This window comes from Macaca mulatta, chromosome 20 (assembly GCF_049350105.2).
Source record: "Macaca mulatta isolate MMU2019108-1 chromosome 20, T2T-MMU8v2.0, whole genome shotgun sequence".
In the NCBI taxonomy this organism is placed as follows: domain Eukaryota; kingdom Metazoa; phylum Chordata; class Mammalia; order Primates; family Cercopithecidae; genus Macaca; species Macaca mulatta.
In genome coordinates, this window is record NC_133425.1 from 16,406,924 (window position 1) to 16,421,500 (window position 14,577).

The 14,577-nt window shown below is 42.7% G+C and overlaps 2 protein-coding genes and 1 non-coding gene across 19 annotated transcripts in view; 2 read left to right on the forward strand and 1 right to left on the reverse strand.

Annotated features, from left to right (window-relative positions):
* Nucleotides 1–11,342, reverse strand: part of MARF1 (meiosis regulator and mRNA stability factor 1) — a 48,096-nt gene extending 36,754 nt beyond the window's left edge. For 7 of the 13 annotated variants that reach the window (XM_077987120.1, XM_077987119.1, XM_015125691.3 and 4 more), the window contains exons 1-5: nt 11,207–11,342; nt 7,242–7,443; nt 3,487–4,173; nt 2,563–2,737; nt 1,423–1,649 (exon numbers count right to left, since the gene is read on the reverse strand). In XM_077987120.1, the coding sequence (XP_077843246.1) occupies nt 1,423–1,649; nt 2,563–2,737; nt 3,487–4,173; nt 7,242–7,385 (1,233 nt within the window). In that variant the 5' untranslated portion in view covers nt 7,386–7,443; nt 11,207–11,342. The remainder of the gene's footprint in view (nt 1–1,422; nt 1,650–2,562; nt 2,738–3,486; nt 4,174–7,241; nt 7,444–11,206) is intronic. The other 6 variants (XM_077987125.1, XM_077987124.1, XM_077987122.1 and 3 more) reach the window with 2 other exon arrangements.
* A 93-nt stretch (nt 11,343–11,435) lies between these two features.
* Nucleotides 11,436–14,577, forward strand: part of NDE1 (nudE neurodevelopment protein 1) — an 83,973-nt gene continuing 80,831 nt past the window's right edge. For all 5 annotated transcript variants that reach the window (XR_013410964.1, XR_013410955.1, XR_013410957.1 and 2 more), the window contains exon 1: nt 11,436–12,126. The gene's annotated coding sequence lies outside the window, so the exon portion shown is untranslated. The remainder of the gene's footprint in view (nt 12,127–14,577) is intronic.
* MIR484 (microRNA mir-484) lies at nt 11,488–11,550 on the forward strand. The gene has a single exon (NR_032535.1). It is a non-coding gene; the product is annotated as a microRNA mir-484 (primary transcript).

The following is a 14,577-nucleotide window of genomic DNA, read 5'->3' on the forward strand; positions in this document are numbered from 1 at the left end:
TGAAATTTGAACTCAGTTAAATTTGCTCTAATAGCTTCTGCCAACAATTTGGAAGTGGTAGAGATCAGATAAATGACTAAAATAATACTTAAGGCTGTGTTGCATGTCATCTGTCTATGGTACCCATGCAAGCTTGTGCAACCCACCTTATTTTGTTGTTTTCTGTTTTGTTTTGTTTTAGGCTTTTAGTAGCCTGAAGCCATGGTTTTCAGTTTCTGTCTCTACTAATAAGCAGAAAAGAGAGATAAGGAAGGTGCTTTACTAGCCCAACCAGAAACAGAAACTGAGAATCCATGATTGTATTGTCTCCCTTGGACACCTCTGGATGGCTTTCAGAATCTGGGGGTAGGTGGTGGAGACAGGAGGGAGGATATCCCCTAAGGGAGCTAAAATGCATTTATTTTTGTTATAACTATCAGGTTCACATGTAAGTCTCCAAAGGAAGGAAAGGTTAATTTTGAGAAAGGTTAATTTCTCAAAAGTAATTTTGAGAAAGGTGCCTTAGGCACCTGCAATACACAATAATAACTTGCTGGTTTTTGTAAAGAACATGGGTATATCATTTTAGACAAGCAATATGGGCTATCAATAGACTTAACTGTCTAAAAGTCAAAAGACCTGATTTCTAGTTTCAGCTTAAAAACACAGACTCTTGGGGTCAGACAAATCTAGATTCATATCCTTGCTCTTCCTGGCCAAGTGATCTTAAAGAAGTTTCTTCACCTCTTAGGGCCTCAGTTTAATTTGTAAATTGTAAATAATATATTCTACGTGCCTGGTTCAAACAGCAGTAATGAAAATCAAAGGAAATAATACATATATAACCATTATACCAGTATAGAACTAAAGTATAAATTAGGGAGCATAACTGGAAGATAAGAATGATTAAATTATTTCTAGTACTTTGGAAGTAGTCTTCTGCTAATTTATTTGAAAACTTGGTACAAATGCATTATCATTAAACAAATTTTCAATCAGAATTCCAAAAAAACAAAAACAAGAACAAAAACTCATACATGTACAGCACTTTGAGAGGCCAAGGCAAGAGGACTGCTTGATCCCAGGAGTTTGAGATGAGCCTCCACCACCTAACTCCAGATCCTGAAAGCCATCCAGGGGTGTTCAAGGGAGAGAATACAGTCATAGGTTCTCAGTTTGTTTCTGGTTGGAACATAGGGAGACCTGTCTCTACAAAAAATAAAAAATGAGCCGAGCATGACAGCGTGCATCTGTGATCCCGGCTACTTGGGAGGCTGAGGTGGGAGGATCACTGGGGTCCCAGGGTTCGAGGCTGCAGTGAGCCATGACTGCGTCACAGCACTCCAGCCTGGGTGACACTTAAGACTCTGTCTCAAAACAAACAAACATCTGCTTATTCCTCTACTATAGATTAAAATTATTACTTTTTTTTTTTTTTTTTACCTGGCAATTATTTAGCTCTTGAATAACTTCCTTGTTTTCTTTACTGATGTCACACACACAGATAAATTCTGCTTCTCTGTGGCCTTTAAAAAACTTCTCACGGATTCTTTGCACAACAGCAGTTGCTGACCGGCCAGAGGGAACGGAGCAGTTTTCAATATCCCAAAAAACTCCAATGGGAGGTAAATTTTCTAGCACCTGTCCAGCTACTGCAACTTCTGGTGACCCTTAAGAAATGTTAACATTTTCGATCACTTGTAGTGGAAAACAAATGGCAAATTAAAATAAGATAATAAACCACCTATCATTCTGAGTGGTAGAAAAACTAAATTATTAATTAATGCTAAGTTTTAAGGCTACCAACCTCACTGGTTGACCTAATAAGCAATCAAGCTGTCAAAGTATCACTCTAAGAGATTATTCCTGTGTTTCAGGAGAAGACAAATCTAAAAATCAAGTCACTTTAAGCCCACAATAAATCCATCTCAAAGCATGAGCCATTCTGACATTAAGCAGTGATGCTTCCCTAAACACGAGCACATTAACTGGCCGGATTCTGCAGCTCCAAGACCCGACTTTCAAGATTAGCCCACACTTATCTACCTACTTGGTATGAACCAACACTGAGGAGCTGACAAAGGGTGAAGCTGTTACTGTCATTGATTCTGAGTTAACGCTGCATTAACATCTGATTTAACATTTTAAAAATGTTTTCAAAACGTATCACATTAACTACTTTTCAAGGAAATTATTTTTACTGAGAACTCTTTGGTTTTCAAATACCGTTTTTAATCAGCCATTACTAAATTATTCTGAACATTTCTAGGGAGTATACCATCAACAAGTGTGATTTCCAACCTAAGGTGACACCAAATCTTTTCCAGCACTTTTATTTCTCCTGATATACTACCAATTTTTCTATACACAGCTTCTGTGTACAGCCTCGGCCCAACATAAAGGGCAAATGACTTCCTGGTCTGTAATAAAAAAAAGATTTCTACCAAGATATGGAAACGGAGACTCACACACACAGTAGCTTTAGAACCATAAGGAATCCTTCAAAGGTGATTAAATGCAATGTTAGTATCAGATATTGAAAGCTATTTAAATATGCACAATTTATGCCATACTGTCATTTACCAAATTTTGAAGCAGCTTTGCCTAGACTGGTCGCCAATAACAACGTGGTCTCCTTCCCTGATCCTTTGGTTCCACAGCCATTACACAGAGGGACAGCAAGAGGTGCAGGTTGAGTATTTGGAGGTGGTATATTTGGCCAAACTTTAGCCGCATCGATTATGCTATTTCTTGCTGGCTGTTTTAAATTTTTTTTAAAAAGGAGGAGGTGTCAGATACATCATTTCAGAAGCTGGAGTTATATACAACAACTGAAAACACACTAAGTGTTTTATCTTTCCACTTGCTAGCCTGTAAGAAAACATACTTTCAAATAATCTTTCCAAGAACCATTAGCTATCAATTTGTAAATTCATTTCCAGAAGTGACTTGACATGATCAAGAAAGATATTCACGTGGTCAGATCTTTACATTTTGGGGCATGAGTCTGCTGCAACGAAGACCTCACACATATTTTACATAAAGGGTAGTAAAGTCTCACCTGAACACCAATGTAACTGAGGCCAAGTTTCAGGTTTCCCACATTATTGCAAAAAGACAATATGCAGTTATCTACATTACATGAATGGGCTTATGTGTAAGTTGAATGTAAGTTATAAGAAATCCACTGTGCTTTAGCCTTTAAAGATAGAACACGAAGGCTTTGCCAACCTAGTCTCACACATAAGAAATAGATTTATTGCAATAAGAGGCTCTAAAAGTATAAACTACAAAAATAATGACTCTCTACTTTTCTGAATGCTCTCCCATTTTACCCTTTGTTTCTTTCAGAACCAGCAAAAATTATGCTGATGGGGAGACTCCCCTATACCATGGGAGAACCTTCAACCCCATATATATTAAAGACTTTTCAAGATAAATCCACTTCAAAAAAGTCATTCCTCAATCCTCAGCTGCACCCAACGTAAGAAATAAAAAGATACGAACCTTGTTTAGACAGTCTTCGCAGTAAAGTGAGCCCTTTAAACAAACCGGAGGTACCACATTAAGGTGCAAAGAGTTGGTGCACAAGTGAGGCGTTAGCTCCGACTGTGAAATGTGCTCTTCCAAATGCCCCGGAGCCCCACTTGTGAAATCAGAACAGGGGAAATAGCCAGCGGAGGTGCAGCCCTGCGGAGTCGGAAACTGATGTAGCTTGTGCACATTACCATGACATGACTGGAAGTGGAGTTTTCCACAACAGGGCAGGTGTTTGCAGGAAGACAGGTTACTCTCTAGACACATGCTGGGAAAGTCACTTGCAATGCCTGCCAAATTGTTCCTAGCTGAGGCATTCTGGAGTGAAGATGCAGACTGGAAAGCAAACCCTGACCCTACCTGACACGTGATTGTCCTGGTGCTTTGCGAGTCTAACAGTGCGCCCGGGTGAATCAAGCTACTGGTACCTCCACTACCGCCACCACCACCACCAAAACGCATTGGCGAAGTGGAGGGTTCATTAGGGCAATGAGCACAGCAGCTTACTTTGGGGACAGATGAAAGCTGTATTTTAGGCTGCTGAAGAGAACGAATATCAGGAAGTGGGACTGCTGGAAAAAGCTTAGAGCCAGCATGAAGGGGAGATGGTACATCCTTTAGTTCCACAGCAACTTTCTTGTTCTCCATGTACTCTTTCTGAGAAAAGAAAATCAAAACATAAATTAATTTTATGAGGCCCATGGTTTTTTTGGTTACTCATATCCTACTGCATTCACAAACAGAAAAAGTGTTCAATTCTGTTACATCACTAAATCATAACTGAACAAAATGGAATCACAGCTAGTTAAAATCAGGAACATTCTTCAGAGAGGTCTGCAGGAAGTGAACATTGGAACACACAACTAAAATGAAGACTACATGCTTCCTGAATCGAAACAGACTGGGATGGGAGGGCCTATTTACATCTTTAGCAGCCACCATGCCTCAGTAACTTCCTTTTGATAATTTCCCCTTGCCTCATAGAATCCTCTGAAGACAAAATAGGTGGTATGAAAACAACACAGTCACACAAACAGCATTCAATAAAGGTGGCTAACACACACGGTGGTTTGAGGACAATCCTTTATAGTTCCCGTGGTCAGTCCCTAAGGGATTTCAGTAAGATCCCCCAAGGAAAGGAGTAAAGTTTCAAACACAGATGAGATCAGCCATCTACCCAGATGGCCCACCCATGTTGCTGATGACATTTCATAAACCCTGAGATATAATGACCTAAAGCCATAATGACAATTATACTGTAGCCAGTGAAGAGATTTAGAGAAATTAGAAAACTAACCGAGAAAAAGATCCAAGACAAACCGTTTGCCACATGACTCCAACATAAACACAGGAAGCCAGTATATTACAAAGGTTCTAAGCAGAGCATCATTGGCAGAGACCTGGGTTAGAATCTGATAATCAACAGTTCTATGACCTTGGGTAAGTTATTAACCTACACTTTGGTTTCGTCATCCATAAATTGGGAACAATACAATATACCTCCTAGAGTTGCTAGGAGGATAAAATAAGATAGAGCACATAGAGCACCTGGCACAGCACCTAGCCACTGAAAGGGGACTAAACTCATCCGCCTTCCTAGGCTGACTGCAAGAGCCATTAAGATGAAGAGGGTGCCCTGCTACAGTGACCGAGACGTGCTCACCCTTCACAGCACCCGAGGGTCCATCTGACACCTACAATTCCACTCCTTTTGCTGTGATTCTACACTCACCTGGGAGCATATGCTCATCTGGAAGAAATGTGAATTTTCAGCTAAACTTTCCCTAAAAGGGAGGTAACAGCAATGGGCTGACCAGCCAATGAACTGCCCTCTTGGTAATTATAGTCAGACTGAAATTAACACAATGGTATTCTGATTTATACAGACCAGGCTCATACAGGCAGGCTTATTATGAGTTGATCCCCCAAACCTACTCCATTCTGCATGCCACTGACAAAATTGAGTTTCAAGATCTGTAAAGTTGACCGAGTAATTCTGAATTGTGTGACTCCATAAGGACGAGATCTACCATCCCATCCCAGGAAGCCTTGCTTTTGATGCCAACCCTCATCGTCAACTGTCCCTAAAATAAAACACTCCTAAAATGACTCAAATTACTTGATGCCTTGCAACAAAGACAACCATATAGTGAAAACCTAGAAAAAAATAGAGAATTAAATTGGTTTTTAAAAAGTTATTAATACCCAGCCGGGCGCGGCAGCTCACGCCTGTAATCCCAGCACTTGGGAGGCCAAGGCGGGTGGATCACCTAAGGTCAGTAGTTCAAGACCAGCCTGGCCAACATGGTGTAACCCCATCTCTACCAAAATGCAAAAATTAGCTGGGCATGATGGCGGATGCCTGTAATCCCAGCTACTAGGGAGACTGAGACGGGAGACTCCCTTGAACCCGGGGGACAGTGGTTGCAGTGAGCCGAGATCGTGCCACTGCACTCCAGCCTAGGAGGCTGAGCGAGACTCCGTCTCAAAAAATAATTTAAAAAAAAGTTACTAATACCCTTATATAAAATTGTAGTACAATCTCACTTGAATCCCAAGTACAATACAAAATAAGAACTAGAAAGGTGGTAACATGAGTGCATGAAATGAAATCAGGAAATGTCAAAATTGGCCGGGCGCGGTGGCTCATGCCTGTAATCCCAGCACTTTGGGAGGCTGAGGCAGGAGGATCACTTGAGGTCAGGATGTCAAGACCAAGCCTGGCCAACATGGCGAAACCCCATCTTCACTAAAAATACAAAAAAATTAGCCAGGTGTGGTGGCGCAGGCCTGTAATCTCAGCCACTCAGGAGGCTGAGGCAGGAGAACTGCTTAAACCAGGGAGGCAGAGGTTGCAATGAGCCGAGATCGCACCACTGCACAGCCTGGACAACAGAGAAGACTCCATCTCAAAAAAAAAAAAAAGGCGGCCGGGCGCAGTGGCTCAAGCCTGTAATCCCAGCACTTTGGGAAGCCAAGACGGGCAGATCACGAGGTCAGGAGATCGAGATCATTCTGGCTAACCCGGTGAAACCCTGTCTCTACTAAAACAATACAAAAAACTAGCCGGGCGAGGTGGCGGGCACCTGTAGTCCCAGCTACTCCGGAGGCTGAGGCAGGAGAATGGCGTAAACCCGGGAGGCGGAGCTTGCAGTGAGCTGAGATCTGGCCACTGCACTTCAGCCTGGGCGACAGAGCAAGACTCCGTCTCAAAAAAAAAAAAAAAAGAAAAGAAAATGTGAAAATCACAATGAGTAAGCAAGAAGTTAGGAGACATAAATTTATACTGAGAAATAAATATTCAAGAGAAATCTCAAAGAAAAAAAAACAGGCAGTGATAAGCTCTTCCCAACCCTTCCTAGATTATAGACTCAAAACTCAGAGGGCTACAGTAAAATACAACATATTTTGTACTTTCTTCTGATTTTACTCCACAATGTGGACTTTTAGTCTTTGTTACCTGTGACTTTAATGAGAAAGAAATCTTTCCCAAATTTTACCATTAAATATTTAAGGCATCTACTAGTACTCAGAGTGAAACAGAGGAGTTAAAAAATCATGCTGTGCTCTCACATTATAATATGGTACAAGGGGCAATACAGGCAAGATCTACAGAAAAATGTGGCAGAGACTCCAGGATGAGAGACTGTATCCCAGACCAAATGGACCTCTCTCATCTATTTGGATGAGGAACCCACTACGTCCTTAGTCTTGCGTATAGTTACCGTTTGGGGACTATGTGGCAGCGTCTGCTCAGGACGAGAAAAGCAATTAGAGAATTTCCAAAGCCATGGCTTAGCGTCATTATCTTGTTGAAGCCATCCACGTGTTCTACTGCAGGAGTTCTCAGTTCCCTTTCCTTCCATCATACAGCCATGCAAAGTGATTCAACATTCTTTCATCTTTCTTTTCTTTCATTCTTCCACCCTGTTAGGAATGAGTAAGATGTCAGTGTTATTTCCTTGCATAAGTACAAATTTTGCAACACTGCAGCTATATTTACAGTGCAGTGGCTCTCAACAATTCAAATCTTTGTTTCGAGAGGGAGTCTTGCTCTGTCGCCCAGGCTGGCATGCAGTGGTACGATCTCAGCTCACTGCAACCTCTGCCTCCCAGGTTCAAGTGATTTTCTTGCCTCAGCCTCCCGAGTAGCTGGGACTACAGGAGCCTGCCACCATGCCTGGCTAAATTTTATATTTTTAGTAGAGATGGGGTTTCACCAACTTGGCCAGGCTGGTCCTGAACTCCTGACCTCAAGTGATCCACCCTCCTCTGCCTCCCAAAGTGTTGGGATTACAGGCATTAGCCACTGCACCTGGCCAACAGTTCAAACCTTAAACAAAATAATAATAATAAAATAAATGAAGGAAAAAACCACAAAAGAATAAGTATCAGAGAAAATTACAGGTTAATAAAATCTGGCAAACTTGGTTGACTCTGTTTATGCTTAAAATCCAACTCTATCAATCTGATTTTTAAAAAAATCTATAATCTGCAATTCTTCATGTTCCATAGCTCTTCAAATGAAAAATGAACTCTCCGTGAGTCCTGTTTCCTTTCTACACATAACCATGCTTGAGATAAGTAACCCTATCTTGGAAACTTGCATACTCCAGAGTGAGACTTTACCTCCTCACTTGGCTGGGATCTATTTTTTCTAGTTTTTCTGAATTCTTTTCGGCTCTCTCTCCTTAAAGACTCTGCTCAGGAAAGTCAAAAGTTAACAGAAGAGAGCATCTAACCTGAGTAAAAGAGCCACCACCACATCCTCATTAACAACTATGTGTAAGATTTTAAAAGTGATTTAAGAACAACGTCTTGCACTGTTTCTTTGATCTGAGCATGGAAGGTCCAAACTAAGTGGCCTCTGTGGACTTTGAATCTGATTTGCTACAGAACAAATTGAACCAATTTCTTAGTTTACTAAGGATGAAAGTGCAATCTGATATATCACTGAAAATCTAACTGATAGAAAAATCTCAAGTCGCAGATGTGTCATATCTATGCCAGGGCAACAACACTCTTACAGGTCTTAACAATAAATGCAAGCGAGCCACCCTAGCGTGGCTCAGGCCTATAAACCCAGCACTTTGGGAGGCCAAGGTGGGTGGATCACTTGAACCCAGGAGTTCCCGACCAGCCTGGGCAACACAGCAAAACCCCATCTCTACAAAAAATACAAAAAATTAGCTGAGCATGGTGGTGCAAGCCTGTAGTCCCAGCTACTTGGGAGGCTGAGGTGTGAGGATCGCTTGAGCCCAGGAGGTCGAGGCTGCAGTGAGCTGTGATTGTGCCACTGCACTGCAGCCTGGGCGACAGAGTGAGACCCTATCTCAAAAACAAACAAAATTACATGAATTCAAATTTCAGTGTCCATAAATAAAGTTTTACTGGGACACAGACACACTCATTCATTTAAATACTGCCTATGGCTGCTTTTGCATTCCAACTGCAGAGCTGCCAAGAGAGTTTCTGTAAAGAGACTGTATGGCCCACAAAGCCTCTATTTACTATGTGGCTCTTTTGTCAGCCTGGGCAACACAGCAAGATCACAGCTCTAAAATAAAATAAAGTTTAAAAAATTAGCATGGTGTGGCAGCGTGCACCTAGTCCCAGCTACTGGAGAGACTGAGGTGGGAGGATCTCTTGAGCCCAAGAATTTGAGGCTGCAGTGAACTATGATTGGGCCACTGCCCTTCAGCGTGGGCAACAGAGTGAGATTCCATCTCTAAAAAAATTTTCGTTTTGAAGTTTCTGTTTCCTCCTATGTAAAATGTGGCTAATTTCTCCCCTGCCACTGCATTACACAGAAAAAAAAAAATTAGATACATGAACCCCACTGTCTATTTTCACCACTACATCTCTTGTGCCAACCAAAATGCCCTCTATTCTGTAAATCCAAGGTAAACATTAGTTGAATGAAGAATTTAATTAATAAAGCACACCATTTACCCACTACACACTATTGGGAGTGGTTAATTTGGAGACAGGGATGGATTTAACTGCTACCACTGATAGTAAATTACGACTCTTGCTTTTCCTATTAGATACAGGTTTTATGTCCCCCAAAAAGCTCCCCTCAAAATCCTAAGCATCTGTGATATTCAAGGTGTACACAACTTAAACATTTTCTCAAACTTCTTCAAAGCCAAATCCTGAAAGTGAGCTGACATTTACAGTATAATCTAGTTTACAAGGTATTTTCATTTAACATTACTTATGTCTTCATTCAGCAAATATTTACTTAGTATCTACTATGCAGCAGGTCTGTGCTTGGCACAAGGAATATAATGAAAAAAACCCAGACGGTGGGAAACACTTACATAATTTTCGCAATAATTCTGTGAGGTAGACAGGGGAGAAATCAGCTACATTTTTGCAGAGGGGGAAACACAAACCTAATGAAGTTTTGTAGCGAGCCTGACACAAAATTAGGTTTGTTCACCCCTTTCCACTACACCAAGGTGCCTTCAATACTGCACAATACAAGCGATTAAAAGTAAAAACTTTCAGGTGCCTGCACCCTGAAAATTTCCCAAATATTATCCACGAAGCAACTTAGATAGCCAAAAGCAGGTTCTGTTTGACTTGAGTGACGGTCTCCTTTCTGTCACTCTCTCCAACTCTTTTGAGCAATTCGGTTGACTCTGTCGACTGTCTGCATTTTGGTCTCCAATTCTACCGTGGTGCAGCTTTGGACAACTCACAATCTCTCTGAACCTCAGATCCCATCTCTAAAATGGGTGTGACAATAATAGAAACCACCTTACAAGGCCGTTGTTTGGATAATCACAGGGAACATTTAGCAAACGGTGTTTCTTTAGCACCCAATCTAGTCCTTGACCCCACACCACTCCATCCCATTACCGTTTTCTCCCCCATAGCTCTGTGTTTAAAGTGGCCTTTTTAGCTTATTTTATTATCTTTCTCCCCATTTAGAATATAAACTCCATGACAGCAGAGACTATGTTTCCTTATTCACTATTCCGTCTCCTGCCCTTAGTACAATGCCTGGCACATTTCAATAAAAAACTGTTGAACGAATAAAGCTTAATAAATATCTAGGAAGACAATTTAGGTTTCAATACACCGATTTGCAAAACAGAAGAATATTTACCGCTCAGAGATTTACCGCTCAGAGAAGTCCAATAGATACAAATGCAATTGGACAACTCTTGGTATTACCGTAAAGGTGCTTGAGAAACTCTAAAAGGTGTATCAAGAGGTCGCGTTACAACTACTAGTGAGAGTGGCTGAAGCCCTAAACACTATCTGTCAACCCTGAGACTACACCCTACGGCTTGCTAAAAGGCCGAGGAGAATGCAAAACGGCCGCGGAGGGGGGAGGGTGTTGCAAAAACACCCGCCCCTTTCCTTCTCTCTTAACCTTCCAGCTGTGCACTTCACTCCTGGAGGGCCCCTCTGGGGGTCAGACAGACAGGGGCGGGCGGGGAGCCAAATACCCTCGAAGGGGAACAGCGGCGCCAACAGTGACAGCAGTGAATGGACCCGAAAGGGAGACAAGCCAACTCTTTCTTGGGGGGGCCGACTGGCGCGTCCCAGTTAGCCAACCTGCCCCCTCCACCACCATCCCACCAGGGGAAAGAGGGGGTACTGTCCTCCGTCCCGCCCCGCTGGCCCCGGAACAGAGCCTGCTGGGGTCTGGTCGCAGCGCTGTCTGCAAACTCACCTCTGCCGCCGGCTCCACCTCCGCTCACATTCCGGCCCCGCCGCCTTCCCCCCGCCCCCCCAGGCCCTTTGTTTTGATTCCCGACTCCGCAGCTCCCGCCGCCGCCGCCAAGCGCACCCTCCACTTCCGCTTCCGCACCGCACCGCCCCTGTCGCAAAACCGACGCCCTTCTCTCCCCTTCGCCCCGCCCCCTCCTCGCCCCGCCTCCTCCGCCGCGTCCTGTCCGCGCGGGGCATGCTGGGAACCCCGGGGGGGGCGGGGCCTCGCGGCCCTGCAGCCTCGTCAGGCTCAGTCCCCTCCCGATAAACCCCTAAATAGGGACTTTCCCGGGGGGTGACCCTGGCTTTTTTGGCGAAAACCCCCAGTTTAAGGAGGCCTTCCCCCTGGCTTCACGTTGTGGAGTCGAAAGGAACCTTGAAGCGGAGAATGAGAGAGCTCGTGACGTGGATCCGAGGAAAAAACCTGCCAACCAGGATTTAATAGAATTCGGCTCTTTTCAGGCTTTGGAGGGAAGGCGGTTTGAACGGAATTTCAATGAAAAACCCGATCGTTTCTGCTTTTTTTTTTTTACCCCCTCGCTCAGGTCTCGTCACGTGATGGTCCTACTTTATTTTTAAAAATTAAATGGCGCATATTCCCCAGCATCCTAAATCTAGTGCAACCTAGTGGCAAGTGAAGAAAAAAAATAACTGCCAACCCGGCTTCCTGCGAGGTCCCCCGGGGTTCTCGCAAAGTTGCTACCCAACTGGCAAAAATAAAGGGTATGCAAAGACTCAACTGGACGTTGCCACCAAGAATCAAGAGATTGTGGGGGACTTTGGCAAGAAAACGTTATCTGTAAAAGCCCTGCTCCAAAGCTGGTGACAAATGAATACTGCGTTTCCAGTGACAGGTTGGGCGAGCAGAAAGGAGACCTTATGGTTAGTTTCAAATACTTTTATGTCTTAGGTGGCCAGATACGCCGTGTGGTTTGCTTTTTTTTTTTTTTTTTTTTTTTAAATAGCGTCCCACAATCTTCACGTTTCCCTGGAATGAAAAAATTTTAAGACTCAGCAAAAGGGTGATTTCTGAAACTACCAGCTGCTTACTATTTTCTGTTGCAAATTAGGAGAAAAACAAAGCACATATTGTGTAAATTAAATCTAGACACAATTTAGGATGTGCTAACTGCTAGCTGAATGCTACCTTAGAAGTTTATTTTTAAAGTTTGCCCAGAAACAAGTTGACTTTGCAAAAGAATCAGTAAGTCGAAATTGCCAAACAAGAACATTTTCCCCCAAAAAAATCCTCACTGGGAGGTTATCTCAATAGGCAACCCCCATTACGTGGGGATTAACACGTCCCTGTAAACATTCTTGTAGATGGGTATTGTGGAGGGCAAGATCAGACATGTAACTGAAGAATCCTTTGTGTCTGTATTTAATTTTCCAGAAGGCAGATGACAAGCACACATCCTCTCCCTGCGTAGGTATTTATTACTGCTGACTAAATCTTGACTGTGGGCTGGGCGCAGTGGCTCAGGCCTGTAATCCCAATACTTTGAGAGGCTACGGAGGGAGGATCTGTTGAGCCTATAAATTTGAGACTAGACTGGGAAACAGTGAAACTCCATCGCTATTTAGAAAAGAAAGAAAAAAATCTGCATTGTGTCTGTGTATAGGTAGTATTTTCCAAGTGGAGATTAGATGAAAAACCTGTTTCTAGCGTTTTGGTTTTTTTCAGAGTACCAAGCAAATATGCTACTCTTCACAGGTGTTTTCGCCCCCATTTTATTTAAGTTGAGCATGTCTCAACACAAGCCGTATTAACTAAAAATCTTAAAAAAGAAACAAGGTAATCGTGGGTTTCTAATTTTTTAAAAAAAAAAATAGTTTTTAGCCAGAAAACATAAAAGAATGCAGACACATTTCCTTTTTAGTTTTTTTTTTTTGGAGACATAGTCTTGCTTCACTGCCCAGGCTGGAGTGCAGTGGTAGGATCTTGGCTTACTGCAGCCTCCGCCTGCTGGGTTCAACCGATTCTCATGCCTCAGCCTCCCGACTAGCTAGGATTACAGGCGCCCACCACCATGCCCGGCTAATTTTTGTGTTTTTAGCAGAGACGGGATATTGCCATGTTGGCCAGGCTGGTCTCGAACTCCTAGCCTCAAGTGATCCTCCTTCCTCGGCCTCTTTAGGATTGCAGGGCTGAGCCAACGAGCCTGACCACATTTTCTTTATATGTATATTTTTCTTTTAGATTCCTTTTTACCAAGCAGACACATGTTGTTTGACTTAGCTTGGCATTCTTTTGAGTCCAGAGCTGTAACTACTCACAACGCATAAATGTAGTGATTAAAAATGCCCAGGGCATGGTGACTCATGCCCATAATCCCAGCACTTTGGGAGGCTGAGACAGGAGGATCCCTTGAGGCTCGGTGTTTAAAACCAGCCTGAGGAACATGGCGTGACACTTGTGTCTATTTAAAAAAAATTTTTAAAACAGTCGTATTAAGTGGAAGTCTGAATAAAAGTCTGAATTACAAATCCTTTTAAAAGAAATGTAATTTTATTGCTGCTTTCTAAAGACTATGAGCCTAAGCAAAGAATAGTAGCCCTTGAAAGGAGACAATTATGAATCAAAATACATAAATTTTCTCTTAAGATACGTTTTAAGTATATACCCTCTATTAATTGTAATCCTATTTCTTTGCTGGGAAAACTTTAGAGAGTACAAGTAACTTTCAGTTTTTCCCCTGTCCAAATTATAATCTTCACATTTATTAAAACCGAAAGACTTTTGTGTGTGCTATTTAAGTAGCTACTTTACATGCAATTCAGCTTTTCAACTAACCAAGCTGTTATTAAAGGAGTTTCTCCCCAGAAACCAATCTTCTGCCTGTGTTAGGTTCAGTGGTTTGAATTAGTAAATGATCATGGAAGTACCTAAGGAAGTTAAATTGAGTTATCTGCTCAGCCATATTCCAAAGCTACAAGGGAAACAAATTGAATTTAAAAAGAACAAGAGAAACATTTTAAAGTACACCAAAAATTTCCTTTCTTTTTTTTTTTTTTTTTTTTTTTTGAGACGGAGTCTGGCTCTGTCACCCAGGCTGGAGTGCTGTGGCCGGATCTCAGCTCACTGCAAGCTCCGCCTCCCGGGTTCCCGCCATTCTCCTGCCTCAGCCTCCCGAGTAGCCGGGACTACAGGCGCCCGCTACCTCGCCCGGCTAGTTTTTTTTTTTTTGTATTTTTTAGTAGAGATGGGGTTTCACCGTATTAGCCGGGATGGTCTCGATCTCCTGACCTCGTGATCCGCCCGTCTCGGCCTCCCAAAGTGCTGGGATTACAGGCTTGAGCCACCGCGCCCGGCTCCTTTCATTTTTAAGGTTT